The 24226-nt window shown below is 49.4% G+C and overlaps 1 protein-coding gene across 1 annotated transcript in view; it reads left to right on the top strand.

Annotated features, from left to right (window-relative positions):
* Positions 1-24226, top strand: part of TMCO4 (transmembrane and coiled-coil domains 4) — an 85426-nt gene that overhangs the window by 12988 nt on the left and 48212 nt on the right. The window contains 4 exon segments of the mRNA XM_021095469.1: positions 860-1034; positions 7671-7845; positions 9423-9450; positions 17959-18091. Of these exon segments, the coding sequence (XP_020951128.1) occupies positions 868-1034; positions 7671-7845; positions 9423-9450; positions 17959-18091 (503 nt within the window). The 5' untranslated portion in view covers positions 860-867.

Here is a 24226-nt window from a genome sequence, read left to right as displayed (position 1 = left end):
CTCACAGCAATGCCAGATCCTTAACCTACTGAGCGAGGCCAGAGATCAAACCCTCCTCCTCATGGGTTCGTAACCTGCTGAGCCACAATGGGAACTCCCTGTTAGTCTTTTATTTTTAGCTGTCTGATGGGTAAGTAGCTATGTCTCATTGGGTTTTTTTTTTTTTTTTTTTGCTTAATAAATTTTATTACATTTATTCACATTATGTACAACAATCATCACAACCAAACCCTACAGCCTGTCCATCCCAAACCCTCAGTACCTCCCTGCACGCCCCTCATTGGGTTTTAATTTCTGCTTCTTTGATGACTAATGATGTTGAACACCTCTGCCTGTGCTCGTTGGCCTTGGGATCTCTTTTGTGAAGTACCTGTTCGAGTAAATTTTCTTTTTTCTCTTTGTTAGTGACTTGTAGGAGTTACTTTTATACTATGGATATAAATCCTTTGTTGATATACACATTAAAATATTCTCCCTAGTCTCTTAAAGGTGATCAATAGACATTCTTAATTTTTTTTTTTAAACGGCCGCACCCATGGCACACGGATGTTCCAAATCGAAGAGTCGAGTTGGAGCTGTCACTGCCCGCCTGTGCCACAGCCATGGCAACACCAGTTCTGAGCAGCATCTGTGATCTACACCACAGCTGAGCGAGGCCAGGAATGGAACCCACATCCTCACAGACACTATATTGGGTTCTTAACCCTCTGAGCCACCACAGGAACTCCTAGACATTCTTAATTTTAATGAGGGCTAATTTATCAGTTTTTGCTTTCATGATTGGTAGTTTTTGTGTCCCATTCAAGTAAGCTTTGCGTACCCCTTGAAAGCATTTTTCACAGGGATTTTTTTCCTGCAGCGCTGGAGATGGGCACACAGGACCGACTGAGCCGGAGGCTGCAGGTGGCCGAGCCAGGTGTGGAGGGGGAGCCACATCTGCCCACAGGCCAGGAACTGACCGAGGCCAACCGTTTCGCTTATGCCGCCCTCTGTGGCATCTCCCTGTCCCAGCTATTTCCAGAACCTGAGCAAAGGTGAGTGCCTTTATTTCACAGAAGGAAAGTCAGGCTTCTTCAGGGAAACAGTTCTTGGCAGCCAAGCAGCCTGCCAGGTATCACCAGACACCTCAATGAGGAGAAAGCCATTGTCCTCACCTTAACGGAGCATACAACCTGGTATGGGGATGGGACATCCCTCATGTAGTGCCCCTCATTTGTACCTTCACTAAGCATTTAAGGAACACCTCCTGTTTCACCAGGCACCATTTGAAGTACATGGAACGTGTTCATGAGCAAGACAAACAGGCAGACCCTATCCCTGCCCTGGAATATGACACCTCCTAATGGGGGGTAAAATACTATGCATTCAGACAACATGCATTTAGTGAGCACCTACTGTGTGCTGAGTGTGGTGCAAGGCACTGTGGAGAAAATAAAGAGGCACATGGCCTGGCTCCTGCCCTCCTGGTGTTTACAATCTGGAGCAGGGGGCAGGAAGGGCAGGTCGCTCAGATGACTGGTTTTAGTGGTGATTGGATGGGCCACGTTCCATGATGGGTGGCAGGTTTGGTGACAGCGTTAATATCTGCCGCTGCTGAGACCTCGCATGGGCATTTCAATCACATCTTTGGAGTTGGAATAGTGGAGTTGCTAAGAGCTTGGGCTTGGCCTTCAAGGCCTTCAAGGATTCTGGGAGAGAGAGTTTAGAGGCCAGTTAGGAGGCTGGTGGAGTTGTTTGGAGAAACCAGGACAGTGACCAAGAGATAGAGGGACACAGGCATTCTCAGGGAGAGTGCACTTGACTTGGGGACAGGTTGGAGGCTTTGGACAGAACAGGGAGGGATTGACTTTGGCCCCCAAGTCTAGGTGGGGAGGAGTCTGAGGGGGACCGAGATGAGATGCAAGGGTTGGGGGGCAGGAAGTGACAAAAAGTTTTTGCATCTGCAGTGTTTGCAAGAACTGCCATCAACCACCTGCAATGGTCTCTAATGAGTAAACTTCCCGTGCCTGGGTCTTAGCTGTTTCTTGGTGTTTTTTAGACTTGTTTGTTTGTTTGTTCTATGGCTGCCCCTGTGGCATATGGAAATTCCCAGGCTAGGGATTGAATCCAAGCCACAGCTATGGCAACACCAGATCCTTTAACCCACTGCACCAGGCCAGGGATCAAACCCTCACCTCTGCAGTGGACCTGAGCTTCTGCAGTCAGACTCTTAACCCACTGAGCCACAGCAGGAACTCCTTAGCTGGGTTTTTTGTTTGTTTGTTTTTTAATTTGTTTCTTTTTTTATCTTTGTCTCTCTTTCTGGACTGAACACTTGAGAGCATTCATCTCCCTGGAGGTCACCTCCAGGGAGCCTTGCCCAGATCCTACTCGCCACCCAGACAGGGGGCTTCTCCTTCTGTCTGTCCAGTGGCCTGTCACCACGACCACCACACTACACTGTAACTCTTCTCACACCTGCTACCCCTCCAGTTTGAGCTCCTGTGGGGCAGGAGCTGCCTTGTTCATCTCTGAATTCCCAGTGCCTTGCACACAGCTTGGCATAGCAAACACACTCAGTAAAGTTTTGTCAAAAGAAGGGGGTGGATAAATGCTGGCTTTATTAGCAGACGAGACATTAAACTCCAAGGCTTTGAACTTGGATTTGGGTTCAAATCCTACCCCTGCTCCTTTCTAGTTACATATTACCTTGGGCAGGTTATTTAACTTCCCTAAGTGTCGGTGTCTTCACTTATAGAATGGGGCTATGATACCTACCCTGCAGGGTGATTACAAGAATTAAACGAGATAAGTGTAGGTAAACCACATTGCATAGTGTTTGGCCTATGGTAGGTACTCTGTAAATGGCGGTACTTGCTAACTCCATGACTTATTTTATTTGTCTCAATTTCCTTATTTGTAGAGACAATTCTGGAACTTACCTCTACCAGTTAGGCTACTTTTGGGCTTCAAGTAGCAGGACATCATACTAAAAGATATTTAAACACTAAGATATTTGTTTTTCTCACTTAAGAAATTAAAAGGAAGAGAGTTCCAGAGTTGAAACAGTACCTCAAAAAGCCTTTGGATTGGTTTCTGTGGAGTTCTCTTGGCCTTCTCCCACCTAATCACAAAAGGGCTGCCGCAGCACCATACATCACACCCTTATAGAACAAGGCCTGAGGCTGGAAAGAAGAGGACAGGGATTCTCATCTTCTCTTCACATCTCATCAGGGAGAAGCTCTTTCCCAGAATACAGAAGGCTTCCCCTTTTGTGTCATTGACCAGATTCAGTCAAGTGCTGTAGCCTTGCCTACAAGGGAGGCAGGGGGAAAAATAGAGGCACTTGCTGTTTTCTGTCTCCATCATGGGAGGAGGTTTCTGCTGGCCATGAAGAAGGGACTGGGGAATCACCGTTGCTGGGAAACGGCCATCCATCAGAGAGGGTGGGCCCGAGGTAGGACCATGTTGATGGCCCCACAGAGCCTGGCACAGAGCTACACCAAATGAACATGAGATGTTCTCGTTGTTAATAATGAACCACGTTCTCTGTCTAGAGGCTAGAATATATCTCGTTGGCTCTTCTGTTCCTGAGCCAGCCAGGTCCCCTTTCCTCTCTCCCTGCTCTGTCCCATACCTGTGCCTTACTTAGGAAGCCTCTATCTTTCCAGAAGCTTCCTGATAAATCCCTACTTGATAAGCTGATTGATAGAAGAGGGAAGAGCTTTGTGTACTTTGTTCATAAACAAATGTTAACGATTTGGACTTGGTGCCAGGTCTGTGCCGGACACCTCCTGGGCGGGCACATAGGACAGTTGTTCAGTTTTCCCCCCAAAATCCAAGCCTGGTCCCTGGCACTCCTGGCTGCGGCTTAGCCAGAAGCATTTACCCTGGGGCCGTTTCCTCCCTGAAGCTCCCGTGCGTGCGGTGTATGCTACCTCCTTCCACATGGTTGCTCTCCATCCTCTTAGACCCCAAACACGTTTTAAAACCAACCCTAATCCTAACCCTAACCCCAACCTCTTTTTCTGTCCCACGTATACTCTTGGTTTCAGAAATCTTTAGAAAACTGCAATGGTTTGTCTATATGGGGCATAAAGGCAAGCCTTTAATATATTTCTTTCGGAGTTCCTGTCGTGGTGCAGTGGTTGACAAATCCGACTAGGAACCATGGGGTTGCAGGTTCGATCCCTGGCCCTGCTCAGTGGGTTAAGGATCTGGTGTTGCCGTGAACTGTGGTGTAGGTCGCAGATGCAGCTCGGATCCTGCGTTGCTGTGACTCTGGCGTGGGCCGGCAGCTGCAGCTCCGATTAGACCCCTAGCCTGGGAACCTCCATATGCCATGGGAGTGGCCCTAGAAAAGGCAAAGGGACAGAAAAAATATTTCTTTCTTTTCTATGCGGTACTGTCACAGGTGCTGGTGCTTACAGTTAAGTCTTTATTAAACGTTGAGGTATTCATGGTGTGGAATAGGAGTCCGCAAACTTCCTGTAAAGGACCCGATGTTTTAGTCTTGCGGACCCTGTGGTCTCTGTTGCAGTCACTCAACTTAGCTGTCACAGCCTCAGAGCCACCAGGGGCCCGAATGTAAGGGGTGGGCTGCGCTGTGTCCCAGTAAAACTTGATTTCCCCTCAAAAGGGCTGCAACCCCCTGGCGTAGTTTCCTGACCTCTGGTGAGTAGGAGGAACTTTGGAATGGGAGTCAGGAGCCCCGGACTCCTGGTGAAACTTTGTTTTTTCCCAGAGAGGAGACCCCGGTGAGATATTTAATGGCCGAGGCCCAGGGGCTCCATCTCAAGGCGCAGCAAGGATGAGAGGGGATATTGACGCAGTGGCTTCGCTGTTGCCCAGCGCTCGGTGGGCGCCAAGGAACCTCATCATGGGAGAGAGGCTGGCTCTGCAGTGGTTAAGCACAGCCTCTGGAGTCACAGATGTGGGCTTGAACCCTGGCGCTGTCACTGAACCTCTCAGGGTCTGTGTAGAATGAAGGTGAAAATGGTACCTCCCTCCCCCGTGGGGCTCTAGTGGGAAGTGAATGAGTCTGTGTGTGTAAAGTATTAAGCACAGGGGCTGACAGATGGTCACTTTGTAATTGCCATTTATTGTCATTGTTGCTGTTCATGGTCATATATTTCAACTAGACCACCAACCGCCTTTGAAGCGCTCGCCACGCCCCTGCCACTTTACAAAGCTATTCCTTATTTAACAGATGGACCGTCTGGCACGTTACATATACACTTGTGAATTCATTTGTTCATTCAAAGAAACACCCATATAGGGCTTTATATGTGCCAGGTTTGGTTCTAAGTACATGACAGCTGTTCATTTAGTTAATCCTTCTGCAGCCCCGTGAAGTAGGTGTCATCATTATCGCCACCGTTTCACACATAAAGCAACTGAGGCCCAGAGAGGCCCCGTAACTAGCCTGAGATCCCACAGCTAGTGGCAGAGCTGGGATGTGAACCAGAGTTCATGCTCTCTACCCCTCCACTCCGGGTATGAGATGCTTCTCTGCACCTAAGGCCTTCCTCAGGGACACAGGGCCCGGCCATGCTGCTGCCCTTGGCCCTGAGCCCTTTCTGCATCTCCGTTTACCCCTAAGGAGCGCTCCGTTCCCTTAGTCATCCCTGTCCCCTGTACACGCCCACGTGTCATCCAGGTGATGCCAATAGTGACAGTGGGGTAAGTTAACAATAATTGTAATAGCAGTAGCTAACATTTATTGTGGGTTATCGTGTGCCAGGCGCTATTACCATGTCATTTAATCTTTCCAGCCAATCTGTGAAGCAGGGCCTATTATCATCCTCATTTTACAGCAGAGGGAAAGGAAGCTCAGGGAGGTAAAATAAGGGCAGGAAGCCAGTCTGGGAGGCGGCCAAGACTCCCCCAGGGGGTCAGACGGTGGAGCCCGACTCAGCCCCCTTCTCCACGGCCTCCCTTGGTCTCCTTGCAGAGAAAACAGTGATGCTCCCTAACATGAGCGGAGTGTCTACTACATGCCAAGCCCAGCTCAGGGCACTCTACAGGCATCATCCCATTTCTTCCTCAAACAGTTTGATGAAATTGGCCTCTTTGATGCATTTGCAGATCAGGACACTAAGGCACAGAGCGATCAAGTGACTTTCTCTGCCTCCCTCAGATGTCCTTCAGGAATGAAGGACGTTCCCTCAGCTGCCGAGAGGGCTGCCAACTTGGCTCTGCTGAAGAGGCAGCTCTCAAGGGTCTCCCACCCTCACTCTTCCTACAGGGTCAGCATCACAGCTCCACTGCTCCCCCACAAAGTCCCGCCTCCCCTCTGCCTTTTCACAGGCTTTGGCCCCAGAGGAATCCCCAGTAATTATATTGGAGCTGCTCCTGGGGACCTGGACCAAAACAGCAGTGGGGATAGGATTCAAATCTGGGTCCACCGCTGCCGTCAGGGCCCCGGCCTACAGAGATCTCTCCCCTTGGCCTTTGTCCACAGCAGCTCTAAGGAAAGGGTTGGGTGAGCTGCCTGGGATCCATGGGGACTGGAGCAGCTGGTGCAAGCAGGGAGCCTCCTGAGGTCACCCCTGCCGCCAGGGAGCTCTGCTTGTTTCTGGGAAGCCTATTCTCTTCACTGGTCTAATCACCCCCAATCTGACTCCCTCCTCTGTATCCCCCAGCCACCACTTGCTGTCACCAATGGTGGCTTTGAATCAAAGCCTGGTAGGGACTCTGTCAGAGTCCCCAAGATGCCATGTGCTCTCTGTGGCTCCTGGGGTCCCCTCTCCCCTGGAGAGCCCCAGTCCTCTTCCACCTAGGGACTCCCACTCCCATGGGACTTAACCCAAAGGCCTACTGTGGATAGAGACCCCTTGGTAGTGGTAAGCACGGCTGGAGGACAGACTTCCTTTTGCACTTTATCTCTTTCCACAGCAGCTGACGTGTTTCCAGAGAGCAGGTACTTGGCCATTTCCAACAGCAAATCTCCTTCTGTGGGAAGAACTTTCTAGTTGCTGCCCCTCCCCTCACAGTCCAGTTTGGGGGCTCCTTCTCTGGACTCATCAGGGTTCAGTTCCTGCCTCTGACCTAGGATATCCCTCAGCACTAGGGCCCTCCGAGTCTCTGTCCCACTGTGAGCTCCTTGAAGGAGGCCGTGTCGTGCTCATTTTATTTATTTATTTATTTTATGGCCACACCTGCGGTATGTGGAAGTTCCCAGGCTAGGAGTCGAATTAGAGCTGGAGCTGCCAGCCTATGCCATGGCCACAGCAATGAAGGATCCGAGCTGTGTCTGCAACCTATGCCCCACCTGGTGGCTATGCCAGATCCTTAACCCACTGAGCGAGGCCAGGGATTGAACCCACATCCTCATGGATACTATGTCAGGTTCTTAACTGGCTGAGCCACAACAGGAACCCCCTTGTTCATTTTTGATTTCCACCCCCCAGCACAGCCCTGGGTGCAGCCTGGGCTCAGGGCATATGGTCAGTAACTTCTGGTTGCTCTCGTTCCTGTGGTTTATCAGCCCCTGTGGTCAGTTTTGATGGAGGAAGAAGCTCAAATCCACACACCTGCCATCAGGTTTGGGCTCCTTCTGTGCCATGGCCGCAATCACTGTGGTTCTTTCTAAGTGCCAGCTCTTCGCATCCTTGAACACAACCCATCTCAATTTCCCAACAGCCTTGTGAGATGCACGGTGCGGGTTCTCAGCTGTGTCTGTCTTTCAGATCCTTCTGCTCGGAGTTCGTGGCCGGTTTGGTGAAGTGGCTGGAGTTGTCTGAAGCCGTCTTGCCAACCATGACTGCTTTTGCCAGCGGCCTGGGAGGCGAAGGAGCAGACATGTTTGCTCAGATTTTATTGAAGGACCCCATCCTGGAGGACAGCCCACTGCTGATCACTCAGGTACACCCACGCCCTGGGGTAGCTGCAGGGGAAGGAGAACAAGATTTCCTTTCCAAGTCACCCTGACAATGGCTTCTAGGGGGATCGGCTAAAAGATTAAATATTTCCCCATAACGTCATATGATGGTGATGATCCTAGCTAATATTGAATTATCATTATTGACTAGTTTTGATTTAATTTATTACTTAAACAGTGCTTATTATATGCTAGTACCTTTTTTAAATGTGGACTCAGGAGTCCCTGTCGTGGTTCAGTGGTTAACGAACCCGACTAGGAACCATGAGGTTGTGGGTTTGATCCCTGGACTTGCTCAGTGGTTAAGGATCCAGCATTGCCGTGAACTGGGGTGTAGGTCAAAGACGTGGCTCAGATCCTGTGTTGCTGTGGCTATGGCGTAGGCCGGCAGCTACAACTCCGATTCAACCCTTAGCCTGGGAACCTCCACGTGCTGTGGGTGCAGCCCTAAAAAGACAAAAGATAAAAAAATAAAAAATAAATAAATAAATAAATAAATGTGGACTCAATTCTCAAAGCAACTTTATTAGGTAAGTAGGGTGATCACCTCCCCCCCTTTCTTTGTCTTTTTAGGGCCACACCCGAGGCTTGTGGAGGTTCCCAGGCTAGGGTCTAATCGGAGCTACAGTTGCCGGCTTGCACCACAGCCACAGCAACACGTGATCTAAGCCACGTCTGTGACCTACACCACAGCTTATGGCAGCACCAAATCCTTAACCCACTGAGCAAGGCCAGGGATCGAACTGGCATCCTCATGAATACTAGTTGGATTCATTTCTGTTGCACCATGACAGGAACTCCTACCCCCATTTTATAGATGAGAAAACTGAGGCACAGAAAGGTTAGCGTACTTGCTCAAGGTCACACAGCTGATTCGAACCTTGGCGGTCTGACTCCAGAGCCCGTGCTCCGGCCTGCTAAGCTGTGGTGCCTCCTTTTGTTTTTTTGTTTTTTTTTTTTTTGTCTTTTGTTGTTGTTGCTATCTCTTGGGCCGCTTCCGCGGCATATGGAGGTTCCCAGGCTAGGGGTTGAATTGGAGCTGTAGCCACCGGCCCACGCCAGAGCCACAGCAACGCGGGATCCGAGCCGCGTCTGCAACCTACACCACAGCTCACGGCAACGCCGGATCGTTAACCCACTGAGCAAGGGCAGGGACCGAACCCGCGACCTCATGGTTCCTAGTCGGATTCGTTAACCACTGTGCCACGACGGGAACTCCTGGTGCCTCCTTTTGGAAGTGGCAACTTTGCCGTGTGTCCCTGGGTGTGTCACTCACCTGCTCTGTGTGCATTTAAAGCAGACAGAAGCTTGACACAGCCTCTTGTTGGGTCAAGTGAGCAGATTTAAAACAGCCCTTCCCCTCCTTCCTCTGACTCCCTGACACTCTCACACGTTTATTTAGTTATCTGCTTCCTTGTTTGTCTGGCTCACCACCAGAATGTAGGGCAGAGGTATTTTGTCTGCCTCGTTCTCCCACTTATTAAGAGTCAATAAATATTTGTCAAGTGAGTGGGCCGGTTACATATCAACCTATTGCTAATTTCTATTGCTTTTCCCTCAGGACCTTCTGAGCTTCTCACTCAAGGATGGTGAGTTGATTTTCTATGTTCTGTAAATTATGGCCACACATCTGCACCAGTGGTCGGTGTTACCCCTGTGATCCCATCCCCCGTGACCTTTTTGGAAGAAAGGAAAGGGAGGAGTTCCTATTGTGGCTCAGTGAGTTAAGAACCCAACTAGTATCCAAGAAGACGTGGGTTTTATCGCTGGCCTCACTCAGTAGGTTAAAAACCGGTGCTGCTGTGAGCTGCAGTGTGGGTTGCAGATGCGACTTTGATCTGGTGTGGCTTTGGCTGTGGCTGTGGCGTAGGCCAGCAGCTGTAGCTCCAGTTGGATCCCTAGCCAAGGAACTTCCATATGCCACGGGTGAGGCCCTAAAAAAACGTAAGAAAGGGAAGGGAACCCAGTAGAGCTGGGGAGCCGGGGAGCTCTCCGTTCATGCCAAGAGCATGCTTGGTGCTTCTTAGTGGTTTTACTCATTCCTCACAATGCCCTGTGGTTTCACCTTCGGAGTAGCTCTGAATCGGCTCTTGCCCTCTGACATGTGTGCTGATGGCAAGCAGAGAGGAGGAACACGAAACTGAAAATGAAATCCCAGCAGCCTCCACACCGTGTGATAAGGGAGGTCTCGCCAACTCCCCACCAGAGCCCTGGCTCGTGGGGAATGGGAGGGCTAGGAAGAGGTGGAAGAACTGAATTTTAAGAGCAGGAACAGCATGTGAAGGAGATGTGGCAGGAAAGAGCTCTTGGAGGAAGGTCACTGGGGCAGGAGCCTAGAGGGCTCAACGCGTTCACAAGATCCCAGGCGGTTCCGTGTAGTTTATCGTCAGAGAAGTGCAGCTCTAAGGCCCAAACCCCAACATGTGTTTTTGGCCAAACTCTATCCAAACAAAACATTTTAACTATCTCAGAGCTGAATGGGAGTCCAGGGGTGATGGCCCAGCACCTGCTTTCAGGCAGATGTGGCCTGAACTCACATTTCTGTTTCACTGACATGGCTGAGTTGCGGTCTGAGGATGCGGTGGGGCTGGTCTGATAATGCTCAGTTGCATCGCTCCCCCCTGCCCCCCGCTTTTTAAGGCCACATGCGCAGAATATGGAGGTTCCCAGGTTAGGGGTCAAATTGGAGCTGCAGCTGCTGGCCACAGCCACAGCCACAGCAATGCAAGATCCGAGCCATATCTGCGACCTACGCCATAGCTCATGGCAGTGCCGGATCCTTAACCCACTGAGCGAGTCCAGGGATCGAATCCGAGTCCTCATGGATACTAGTTGGATTTGTGACCCCCGAGCCACAATGGGAACTCCCAGTTGCATCACTTTTATTATTCAAACAAAAGTAAGGTAAGTATAACAATAGCCAGTCCTCCTGGGTGCCCTTGGAGTGAGGGGCAGCATTCACACAGAGGTCTAAGGCTCAGGTTGCTGGAGAGCAGGGCAGCCTGTCGGCACTGACACTATCACCTTATAATCATTAGAAGGTCTGAGTGCCGGTTCTTGAGTGCTTGCTGTGTGCCCAGCCTGATGCCAAGGCCTGCACAGGCATAGAGCCCTCTTGGCCCCCTGAAGGGTGCTAGAGGCCATCGTTCCCATTTTGCAGACTTGAGACTCACATAGCCATGATCACCTTGGATGAGCTTCTCATATTTCCAGGTGGAGCAAATGAGGCCCAGAGAGGGGAAGGGGCTTTCCTGGAAGCACACAGCGGCAGAGGCAGCCTGGGACTCAGAACCAGGTCTCCAGCCTCCCAGGCCAGCTCTGTCCTGCTGCCTTACCACTGGGGAGAAGAAGTTACCACAGTGCTTCTGTGTCTGCCTGACTCTCCCTTTCCTCATCTAGAGGGTATAATTCATCCCAGCCTGCTTCCTGCCCCCACCTGCCAATCACAAGCCCTCCTGAGTTCCCATGAACACCCAGGACACCTTAACTTACCCCCCTTTGCTGTGGGCGACGTTGGCCTGGCTCTCGCAGAATAGAGTGGGTTTGAAACAGCCTAATGTCATCTCCTGAGCCTTCACGCCCTCCTGGGGCATTCTCATGAACAGCCTCTAAGCCAGCATTGCCTTTTCAATTTCTCTTGAGAATAGCCACCACTTATTAAGCACCTGTTAATGCTGGTTACTGTACCCAGCCCTTGTCACCCTCACAGCCATCCTTTAATATAGGTGCTCCCACTTGACAGATGAGCAAACTGAGACTCAGGGAGTTGAAATAGCTGACCTAAGCTGGTAAGTGGTAGAGCCACATTCTTTTTTTTTTTTTTTTTCTTTCACCCTCCTGCAGTATGTGGAAATTCCTGGGCCAGGGATCGAACCCACGCCATAGCAGCAACCCAAGCTGCTGCAGTGACAACACCAGATCCTTAACCTGCTGAACCATAAGGGAACTCCTAGACATCCTAAAACAAGTGCTGTTGATGAAAACCTTAGTAGACTTTACCTACGAGGGTTGGGGATGTAGAAGCATCCCCATGGGAATGATAATACCTCGTTTCTGTGAATACCAGTCTCTGCGAACATCTGAGGGTTGGCTCTGGTTTTTCTGAAAGCCCCACCAGGTGCCAGCATCTACAAACAGGAACAGTTTCAGGGGCAGACCAGGACCTAATGGGAGCAGATGTTAGGTCTCCAGTGTTCCCCAGAGGGTCAGAGGTGGGTAGCCCCTCAAACCATCTAGGCCACCCTCTCAGCAGACACAGGCAGAGCTCAGAGATATTGTAGGTTCAGTTCCCAAGCACCACAGTAAAGCAAATCACGATGAGGTGAGTCACACGAATGTTTTTGGTTTCTCAGTGCATATAAATTTATATTTATACCATACTAGAATCTATTAAGTGTACAATAACACTATGTCTAAAAATATATACAGGCATTCCCATCGTGGCTCAGTGGAAACGAATCTGACTAGTATCCATGAGGACACGGGTTCAACCCCTGGCCTTGCTCAGCGAGTTAAGGAACCGGTGTTGCCAGGAGCTGTGGTGTAGGTCACAGACGCAGCTCAGATCTGGCATTGCTGTGGCTGCGAAGTAGGCCAGCGGCTACAGCTCCGATTCGACCCCTAGTTTGGCAACCTCCATATGCTGTGGGTGTGGCCCTAAAAAGCAAATTAATTAATTAATTAAAATAAAAATATATGCATACCTTAATTTTCAAATAATGCTGTTGGTTGGACTAGACCGTGATGGAAGATAAGAAAAAGAATGTGTATATATATGTGTATGACCGGGTCAATTTGCTGTACGGCAGAAATTGGCACAACATTAGAAATCAACTATCCTTTAATAAAAAAAATAAATTTTAAAAATGTTAAAAAATGAAAGAATGCTGGTGGGAAAATGGTGCCAGTAGATTTGCCAGATGCAGTGTTGCCACAGACCTTCAGTTTGTTTGTTGTTGTTGTTGTTGTTTGTCTTTCTGCCATTTCTTGGGCTGCTCCCGCAGCATATGGAGGTTCCCAGGCTAGGGGTCTAGTTGGAGCTGTAGCTGCCAGCCTACACCAGAGCTACAGCAACGCAGGATCCAAGCCGCATCTGCGACCTACACCACAGCTCACGGCAACGCCAGATCCTCTACCCACTGAGCAAGGGCAGGGATTGAACCCACAACCTCATGGTTCCTAGTCGGATTCGTTAACCACTACACCACGACGGGAACTCCTGTTGTTGTTGTTGAAGTCTGTCTCTGCAAAGTGCAATAAAACAAGATCTGCCTGTAGATGAGAAAATGAGGCCTAGAGTGGGTGTGGCTTGCTACCAGTTGTCATGTCCAACCTTACCCTTATTAATGAAGAACCAGAGACCAAGGACTGGGGGCATTGGGAGATCAGCTTGCCTGGTGATACAATTCAAGCTCTACTTGGCAAGTTGCCGAATGTCTCTGGGCCTCGGTTTTCTAGGGTATCAAATGGGAACAACAGTACTCCATGTCTTAGGCCAGTGGTGAGGATTAAACAACTCCCGATAAAGTGCTCAGAACAGAGCTGGCCCGCAGGAAGCAGGCTGTGAGTGCCCTGGCCATGGTGGTGGTGGTGAAATGGGAACACTGGGAACCAGGTAACCGATTCTCATCCAATCCCTGAGGCTCTCAGTTGTGTGACCTCGATCGCGTCACTTCACTTCGCTGAACTGCAATTTCAGATACACCTGAGAGAGGCAAGAGCCAGATGCTGCTTGAAAGCGAAGCAAAACAGAACTGTCTCTGGTTCTAAGAACACAGTTCAGGATCTTGTAAGGAGAAAGTCAGTGTCATAGTTGGGCCAATTTTTCAAGTCCTTTTCCAGAAGTTCCATGAGGGTAGGGCCCTTGTCTGGCTTGTTGACCCACCACATCCCAGCGTCTAGAACACCGGTGGACACGTGGTGGGCATATGGTATGTGTTGGGTGGTGGATGGAGGGAGGGAGGGAGGGACAAATAGAAGGAAGGGTGGAGCACGAGCCAGATACTAGCAGAGTGGTCTGTCCGAACTTGAGGTTTAGACTCTCCTCGTCCACAGAGACCAATGGAGTAGGGCACAGCAGCGGGGCGGTTCTGTCTGCGCTGCTGGATTTCTCTCTGGGTGTGAGGGTGATTAATTAGTCACAGAATCAGCCTGAGAAATCAACATGAAAAGCTGCATTTCGCAGAACTTCCTGGAAGGCTGACCTTTACTGACAGCATTGGGATCTTAGTCACAAAACGATGCCAGCTGGGTGGAATTTTTTCTGCGTGCTAATCATTTTCTTCTCGTCCAATAACAACCCATCAAGCTCTTGCCCACGCAGCTGGAAAAATAAGCCTTTGATATGTTGAAGCTTAAACTGAATCTGAGCTGACTCTAAACCAGCTTTCTCCGAGTTCCCTGATGGCAGGGTAGGTTAAGGATCTGGTGTCACTGCTGTGGCACGGGTTTGATCCTAGGCCCACGAACTTCCACCTGATGCAGGTATGGCCAAAAATATGTAAAAAATAAAATAAAATAAAAATACACCAGACAATGCCATTTAAAAAAATTTTTTTTAAATAAACCAGGTTTCTCAACCAGGGCACTATTGACATTTAGAATTGCCTGATTCTTTGTTGGGCCACCTGGGGCCTTATAGGAGGTTTAGTCATATCCCCAGCCTCTACTCACGAGATTTCAGTAGCACTTCCTGAGTTGAGACGACCAGAAATGTCTCCAGGGAGTTCCCGTTGTAGCTCAGTGGTTAACGAATCTGACTAGGAACCTTGAGGTTGCAGGTTCGATTCCTGGCCTCACTCAGTGGGTTAAGGATCCGGCGTTGCCGTGAGCTGTGGTGTATGTTACAGACTCAGCTCAGATCCCACGTTGCTGTGGCTCTGGCATAGGCTGACATCTACAGCTCCGATTTGACCCCTAGCCTGGGAACCTCCGTGTGCCATGGCAAGCAGCCCTAGAAAAGGCAAACACACACACACAAAACAGAAATGTCTCCAGATGACATTGCCAAGTATCCTCCGGGGGGAAAACGTCCCTGGTTAAGAACCATTGATCTAGGACCCCAGATTTGGGCATGGCAGGGGAGGCCGGTTTATTCGTAGTTGGTAATCTTTCTAAGTTACCTCGTTGCTTTTCTAGGTCTTATACAGAGACTGTTGATTATTGCATCATATATAAATCCTCAGAGCAACTGCTGGAATAGATACTGTTATCCCCACTGATAGGAAATTAGGCTGAGGAGGTTATGTAAGTATCCCAAGGTTACACTTCAGAGTTTCGAAACTCCATTTAAGGCAGCGAGTCTCAGGGTGAACTCTGCATTGGTGCCCAGGAGGCTTAAACAGAATCATGGTTCTTGCCCTCTGTACTCTGAATCCAAAGATAGCATCAACTCCAGGCCTCGGAGCCCGAGGAGGCACAGGCCGCGTGAGGCACAGCAATCTCCACCGCAAACTTGGCTCCACTCTCTGACCTGGTCTTTATTACTGAATTGCAAACCCTACCACCCCAATGAATCAGGAAGTTCTGAGAAGTTGGTCTTTGGCCGCAGTGAAATGCAAACATTGTCACCAGCTTCCTAGTTCTCCATCAGAATCCTCAAGATTCATAAAGCCTGTTCTCAGTATTGAAATTGGCTCATTCCTCCATTCAGCAAATAAGAATGGAGCCCACCATATGTGCCAAGCCCTCTGCTTTGAAAGTTTCTTACTCTGCCTACACCCATTTTTCCCTCTCGTGCAAAATGAGGCATCATACGGAGTTCGCACTATAGCACAGTGTGTCAAAGGTCTGGCATTGGCAGCTGCAGCTCAGATTCGATCCCTGGCCCAGAAACTTCCATAAGCTGCAGATGTGGCCAAAAACAAAGCGGAGCGGGGTCGGGGGTATAATACCAGCTTCCCAGGACTATTGGGAGAATTAGCAGTCTCGAATGCCAACTTCTGGAGTGATGCCCAGTGACTGGTAAGAGCACTGTGGGTGCTGGTTTCCTTCCATGCAGAGGTGATATGAGGAGGAGTCATTGTAATCACATCACTCCAGGCATGAGTGCACCCAGACCTACTCAGACCAGGACCTAGCTGGTTAGAACAACAAGTGCAAAGGCCCTGGGGCAAGAATGAGCTTAGCTTCTTAATGAGACAGATACTCGTGCATGAAACAGGGACCAACAGAAAGTGAGATGGGAAAGAGTGGCAGGAAGGGGTCAGATAATGAACAGCCTTGCAGACCAGGGGAAGAAATGTGGAATGAATTCTAAGGGCACTGAGGGGTTTTACGTTGGGGGAGAGAACCCCAGTCAGATGTGTGACTTTATCCTTCAAGCTGCTATGTGGCAAATATAGTGTGGAGGCAAGAGCGAAAGATGAGAAGCCAGGGAGATGGCTGGTCCTTGAAGGGCAATGGCAGTCGTGGTGGCTGTGGCCGGCGATGGCAGCAAAGATGGAGAACCATGGCCTGACTCGGGGTTCATGTTGGAGGTGTGGCTGTCAGCGTGAGCTGGTGAATTGGATGTCTGGGAAGGGGTGGCAGGAAACAGGAAAGATGCCCGGACTTTGGGCCTGAGCCCTGCCTGCCTCACATAGCACCGCAGCTCCAAGTGCAACAGCCGGCTGTCAAGGTCCTTGAAATGACCCTTAAATGAGGCTAACGTTCCAGAGTCCTGTGCCTGCGAGTACGTTGGAAGCTTAATCACCTGTGTACCTGGCAGTCTTTTTCCCGAAACTGAATCACTGCAGCCTTGACCAATGGAGTATGAATTAGTGGCTGATTAGAATTGCCACCAATTAATCACCATGGCCAAGGCTTATTAATTTCTACAGCTCTGTTATGACCTGCATGCCGTAGAATGATCCTGAGAGAAAGCAGGTGCCTTTGTTCATGGCCCTTTAGCTCCACGTGTCCCAAGACACGACACGCTGTCTGTTTCCCTGGCACGTAGACAGTGCTTCATCTCAGGACGCAGCGAGGGCAGCCGGGCAAAAGCTGCCCTATCGCGGCTCACTCTGAGCCCCTAGTTCAAGAAAGGAATTGATTTATTTTGCAGAAGCTGAGGTAGTTGAAGCCAGTACAACTTTAGTATAAAATTATTGTACAGCTTTGCAGACACCCACCAAAGGAGGCCAATTCTGCAGTGTCCATTAAAGGCCTGTCGTGGGCCCAGAGCCCTCTGCTTTTTTTTGTTTTTTGGGGTTTTTTTTTTTTTTTTTTTTTTTTTTTTTTGGCTACACCCACAGTGTACAAAAGTTCCCAGACCAGGGATCGAACCCCAGCCACAGCAGTGACAATACTGAGTCCTTAACCCCTAGGCAGCTGGGGAACTCCTTTCTCCTTGAAACTTCGAAAGGTGGCTCTTACGATTTCCACTTCCACCCAAGCAAGGATGAGCTCTGCCCAAAGTTAAACACACAAATAGAATTCATACCCAGGTATGCTGGGTTATTGATTGAACATTTATTCTTTGTGCCGCGTGCTCTTCTAAGGACTGGTGTTTATACTTCAGGGGAAGAGACAAACAAAAGTCAATAGATACGATATCAGAGCAGGGCAATGTGGAATGAAAGGCAGGGTGAAGGGGTCAAGTGCTGGGGCAGGGGGGTGGGGTCAGGGAGGCCTCCCTGGGCAGGAGGCATTTGTGTGGAGACTTGCATGAAGAGGAAGGGTCCCACAGGAAGATCTGGGGAACGAGTCTTCCTGGTAGTGGGAACAGCAAGGGCAAAGGCTCCAGAGAAGGAACATTCTAGAAGGCAAGGTCACAGCGTTGGCCAGGGGCCCTTTGAAGGTCGTGTTGGAGTTGGATTTGGTTCTGATCAGGACATCACCTCCTTAACAGCTTTGGGATGTGAAAAACTGATCTTGCTGATGTGGCTGGTGACAGACGCCGCCTTGCTTCTGATTCATCTTTTTAATGGTTGCACACTGTTCTGTCTGGGAAGCTGTGCTCTTGTTCAGCTGACTGTGCTCAGGGGCTTGTGCATCGAGGGTATGGGTTATGGTTATGCTTCCTAGGGTTTGGGTTACATCTGTTGCCCTGCTGTTAACATCTGTCTTTCGACCCTGAACTGATTCCCTGCTCATTCTCTCTCTCTCTCTCTTTCGAGGGCGCTATGACGCACGGGCCCGTGTCCTCATTTGCCGCGTAACCTCCCTCCTCCGCGTGCCCCTGGAGGAGCTGGATCTCCTGGAAGAGACGTTCCTTGAGAGCCTGAAGGAAACCAAAGAGAAGGAATCTGAGTAAGGGAGCCCTGTGACCCCGGCCCCGCCCATCTGGAATGGAGGATTTCCACTTTTCAGATGCCCCCACCCCACCCCCCATTTAGAGACAGCGCAGTGCCCTTGTGGCTCAGCAAGTTAAGAACCTGACTAGTACCCATGAAGATACAGGTTCGATCCCCAGCCTTGCTCAGCGGGTTAAGGATCCGGCATTGCCGTGAGCTGCAGTGTTTGCAGATGCAGCTCAGATCCCGTATTGCTATAGCTATGGTGTAGGCCTGCAGTTGCAATTCCAGTTTAGCCCCCAGCCTGAGAATGTCTGTAAGCCGAATGTGCAGCCCTAGAAAGAAAGAAAAAAAAGAGAGAGAGAGAAATGGTGCATTGAGATGATATGAGCGCTGCACGGAGAGTCCCAGTGCAGCCCTGATTCGCTGTGTGGCCTTAGCTAGTCACTTCCCCTCTCTGGGTCTCCTCTTTATTTGTAGGAAGAGATTGGATGATTGCTAATGGCCATGAGTCTGTAACTTTAACATTTTGTGGCCCCAACGCCTCACTCCTCTTTAGCTCCTGTGACACCTTGTCCATGGGCCAGAGTGGCCTGGGTTCAAATCCCACCTCTGACCTTTTTGACCTTGGGCAGGTGTTCCCCCTCTTCTCTAAGCTACAATATTCTCATCTGTAAAATAGGAATAAGAGGAGTTCCCATTGTGTCTCAGCAGGTTAAGATAGTCTACATAAGGATGCAGGTTCAACCCCTGGCCTTGCTCAGTGAGTTAAGGATCTGGCATTGCTACAAGCTTCAGTGCAGGCTGCAGATGCAGCTGGGATCTGGTGTTGCTATGACTGTGGTGTAGGCCACAGCTATAGCTCCAATTCGATCCCTAGCCTGAGAAATTACATAAGCTGCAGGTGCGGCTATATAAAGAAAAAAGAAGAGGGAGGAGTTCCTTTCCTTGCTCAGTGGAAATGAACCTGACCATGAGGACGCAGGTTCTATCCCTGGCCTCACTCAATGGGTTAAGAATCTGGCATTGCCATGAGCTGTGGTGTAGGCCAGCGGCTACTGCTCCGTCCAATCCAACCCCTGGCCTGGGAACCTCCATAGGCCTCAAGTGCTGCCCTAAGAAGACTAAAAACAAAAAACAAAGAAAAAAGAAGAGAGAGAGAAAATGAGAAGAGCATCCTTGGAAAGCTCTCTGGCAATCTAGTGGTTAGGACTCAGTGCTTTCACCACTGTGGCCCAGGTTCACTGCCTGTTCTGGTAACTGAGATCCCACATTAAGCCACTGCACCCTATAGTGGTAAAAAAAGAATGGCTTCCTCCTAAGATCATTGTGGAAGACAAATGCCGTCATATTAACAGGCACTTGGCCCAGGGCTGGCACGTAGCAAGCGCGCCGTACGAGTGAGCCCTTCCCTTCCCCCATGGGCCCCCGCACCTGCCAGTTGGCCAGCAGCTTTGCTGTCGGTGTATGGTCAGGTGTATGTGAGGGAAATTGTCTGGGTAACTTGGTCAGAGCTCAGCTCTTTGCAGAACACTTCACACAGCATCTAATCCCTGGGTAATAAATCGATCCTAGTCACTGCCTAATTGCATCTCCCGGCCTTGGGTTTTGTTCCGGCCACACAGGCTGTCTTTGAGCAGCCAGGCTGGGCCAGTTCAGCCCAGCTGGGAATTTAGCTCTGAAGCCAGACCTGGAGCCGCCCTCGCACCAGGGTTTGTAGGACAAAGGGAGGGGGTGGTTTCCTTGAGAAAGGAGGAAACTTGATCTGTTGAAATAACCTGAAAATAGTCTTGTTTTGACTCCCAGAGCTGTGTCAATAAAGAGACACCTGGGTCCAGGCCAGTTAACACAGTCACAGGGACTGCCCAGGACCTTGGTCTCTACTGGACGTGTGTGGTATTTCAGGTATGCCTTGAAATGAAGGAGAGTATTGTTTGGAAATCGATTGTCAGGAAGAAACACGTTTCCCAGAGGCTGTGTTCTGCTGTCACCAGTAATGCCAGATCAGGGAAGATGCAGAACAGCCCAGCTCTGCCGCTGACCCAGCTCTGCCCATGTGCTCCTAAGTCTCCATGTGGTCCTGGGCACGTTGCTTTCCCTCTCTGGGCACCTGCGTCAGGTTTTTCACCTGTGCAAGTAGAGGATCAAATTATACATAGGTTTCTTTTCACTCGGGTTTTATATTTCTGCAAGGTGAGCTTCTCACTCAGCACCCCAGGGTGATCCTTTGCACCTGGGATTCTGGGTGTGATGTACCACCTTTCTGTTCTCGGGTCCCCACATGAGCCCGGAGGCCACCTGAGCATCTCCTATGTCTTGGGTGACTTCACTTCTCCGAGCCTCAGCTTCTTCATCTCTAACCCAGGGAGAGTGGTGGTATCTCCATCAGAGGGCCGCCGAGAAGATTAAATTAATCAATACATATCAAAAGCTTGGAACAGGAGTTCCCTTTGTGGCTCAGGGGAAACGAATCTGACTAGTATCCATGTAGGACGCAGGTTTGATCCCTGGCCTCACTCAGTGGGTTAAGAATCCAGTGTTGCCGTGGGCTGTGGTGCAGGTCACAGACATAGCTCAGATCTGGCATGGCTGTGGCCGTGGCATAGGCCAGTGGCTACATCTCCGATGGGACCCCCAGCCTGGGAACCTCCATATGCTACGGGAGTGGCCCTAAAAAGACAAAAAAAAAAAAAGCTCCTGGTACGTCATAAACACTAGCGAATGTGGTGTTGGAGGTGGATACCAATCCTGTTGTAATAACACGGTCAGCATCTCGCCTTCATTGAGTGCTTTCTAGATGCAGGCACAAGATGTCATCTCATTTGGTGCTCATTACAGTCCCCTGAGGCTTTTGTGGAGGAAGAAACAGAACCTCAGGAGGGTGACGTAACTTGCCCAGGGTCACCCAGCCGGTCCATGGCACCGTCTGATTCAACCATCTTACCCAGTCTGAACGTCACTTACCGCAGCCCACATGCATGGTTGGCCATCCCAGGTCCCCTCCTTAATTCTGAAGAAAGCAGTAAAGATAATTCTTTTATGGGGCTTTCTGAACTTTTCTTCAAGATGTATCTCTAAACTCCTCAGAGATAAGAGTGCCCTCTCTACCACTGGAGAAGGCAATTTAAAAAAAAAAAAAAAAAGATAAGGGTGGTGGTGATGACGTAAGGGCAAGGAACACCCTCTCACGGGAGATCTGGTGACAGTGATGGAAATTCCTTCATGGAACCATGAGCTGGGCAGTGTGGGTGTCTTTGCTCTTCACGGGGTATCTGTGACTGCAGCCTGGGATTTGGCCACATCCACATTCCTGGCTTCAGCCTCTGCTTTGGAAGGTTGACACGGAATGCCAGCTCAAGGTCACTTCTGGCATCCTAGGTCATGAGGGTGGTGCTGGGTCAGCAGGCAAAGTCAGTAACAGGATCGGGGCTTCATCTGAATTTACTGTCATGCTCAGAATTCTCCCTTCCAGACATAGGAAGAAGTGGCATCATAGATGTCACTCAGAACCAGCCTCTCCTCTTATGCTTTAGATGTTAAAATTCAGTCAGACAATTGAAGTTATTGCAGGAATGAAATGTTGTGATAATTAATGATTAATGAGAAAGCTATTCATTTTATGTACAAAGCAGTGATTAAGAGCATTCAAGTACTTAAATAAATAAGGAGAGTGATTGGCAGTTCAGATATACATTAAGAGAAAGCACCTTAGCTAAATGCTCTAGGGAAACTATTGTATTGTTTTTGATTCAGCAAGTGTTTATAAACATAAATAATGACACAAAGCAGAATACTAGAGATTAGAGTATATCACCCAGAGTTCCCCTGTTGGCGCAGCAGGTTAAGGACCTGCGTGTCACTGCTGTGGCTCAGGTCACAGCTGCGTCGTGGATTCAGTTCCAGTCCTGGAACTTTTGCATGCCATGGGTGCAGCCAAAAAAGCAAAAAACAAAAACAAACAAACCAAAAAACAATGCTAGAGTATATCATCCAAGCTTTGTAAAATTGATCTGATATACTGGCATTCATCCCTTTCAATAAAACAGCTAAATTTACTCTTTAGTTATTTTATTTCCTTTAGGTTATGAGTTTCCCCTTCCATGAACACAGCGAAAAGTGATGTCTGGCATCACAGATGTGCAGGTGTCACTGCAGGAACAATCTAGAAGCCGACAATGCTAAGAAACATCAAGGATACCAACCCAAGAATTTGACTATGTTCTTAGTAATAAGTTTCTACTAATCATGAAAATTTTATGATATTCTAGATTTGTTCTAATATCCCGGAAGTTTCATTCTTGGTGGTGATTGACCTTGACCCTGCTAATATTTTATTTCGCCCAGATATCTATTCCATCCTCTGTTTTTACATAGAAATGGACAGTGAGTGGAGACTAGATCACTGCAGCTAGATGTTCACTTCCAATCCTTATTGGAATAGTAGATTTTTTTTGGTGGTGGGGGGATCACACCCATGGCATGCAGAAGTTCCTGGGCCAGAGATGGAACCCAAGCCACAGCAATGACAACACCAGATCCTTAATCACTAGGCCACCAGGAAGTCCAGGTGAGTCTTTTCAAGAAATGTCTTCTGAGCCGCATCCAGGTGCCAATCCTAGGGCCACCTGCTGCAGGTGGCATGCAGGAAAGCTTGATCTCTGTCCTGAAGCTTCGCCCCTGCCATTCTCAAAGTTGAGATAAACTGGAGAGCTTGTTAAGGTAGTTTCCTTACTCTTATGCCCAGAGCCTCAGGCCCAGGAAATAGTGCTTTTAACAGCCATCTCCCTGGGGATTCTGATGCACTTGATCTGGATCAAGTTCCCCTCATGGCTCAGTGGTAACAAAACTGACTAGTATCCGTAAGGATGTGGGTTCGACTCCTGGCCTCACTCAGTGGGTTAAAGATCCAGTGGCTACAGACCTGATTCGATGACCCCCAGCCTGGGAATTTCCGCAGCGTGGCCCTAAAAAGCAAAAGACAAAAACAAACAAGCGAACAAACAAAAAAGACTGAGAGATCAACTTTGAAAATCAGTGGTCTAGAATTCCAGGCTAATAACAGTACAGAGGGTTAGAGACTCCTGGATCAGGGCCCTTAGGCAGGCTTGGGGCTCAAGCAGGCTTCCTGGAGAAGAGAGCTCCGGAGGTGACTTGGGAACAATTAGTAATATTTAGCCGGATAAAGGAAGGCGAGAAGGTACTTGGCAGCCAAGGGTCAGCAGGAACACAGGACTGAGGTGCAGACAATGTGCCTGTCGCTGTTCAGTGTTTCTGGAGGGTGATGTGTCACGAATTGATGTGTCACGATGAGACCGTGAAGGGGCCGGCTCCCAGGGGGCTGAGCATCCTGCTGGAGAGGTGACCCTGTCTTCAAGCTAGGGAGGGCCAGAAGCGAGGGAGAGAGGGAGGCAGGCAGGCAGTTATATTTTCCTGCTTGACACTGGTCACACGGTGGTGCTGTCGTCATCCTCCCTTTTCTGGTGTCCAAATGAGAAAATTGAGGCTTGGAAAAATCAGGTGAGCCAGCAAGCTCATGGCAGAGCTGGGCTCAGACACCTCTACCCCAGATGTGCAGACTCTTTCCCAGGCAGTGCTTGTTGCGTGAGACGCTGTTGCTTCACGGAGCCAGCTGCTCGTGGGGCCGCGTGTTCCTCTCGGGTATAGCCCTCAGCTGGAATTTTTCCCTCAGGCCTTGAACTCTGCTGAAAGCAACTGATTTCCAGCTTTCCTATTTGCCCTGCATGGTGCTAGCAATTAAGGGCCAAAGTATGTCTCCAGCCCGGACTTAGGAGGAAATTATCGTAACCATGGAAGGAATGATAAAAGCAACAAACAGACTGAATGATTACAATACGCCAGTCATCACGTGTGGACTATCTCACTTCGCCCTTCCGATAACCATGGAAATTCAGGGCTATTTTTTTTTTTTTTTTTTTTTTAATGGCTGCACCCACACCATATGGACGTTCCCAGGCCAGGGACTGAATACAAGCCACAGCTGCAACCTACACCACAGCTGTAGCAACACTGGATCCTTAACCACTGTGCCACAGTGGGAATTCCCAGGGCTATTATTATCTCCACTTCATGGATGAGGAAACTCACAGACGGGACAAGTAATTTGTGCAAAATCCCAAGGTTAGTAAGTGGC

Source organism: Sus scrofa, chromosome 6 (assembly GCF_000003025.6).
Source record: "Sus scrofa isolate TJ Tabasco breed Duroc chromosome 6, Sscrofa11.1, whole genome shotgun sequence".
In the NCBI taxonomy this organism is placed as follows: domain Eukaryota; kingdom Metazoa; phylum Chordata; class Mammalia; order Artiodactyla; family Suidae; genus Sus; species Sus scrofa.
The sequence above is the reverse complement of the archived record's forward strand: the minus strand, read 5'-3'. Positions and strand labels throughout refer to the sequence as shown.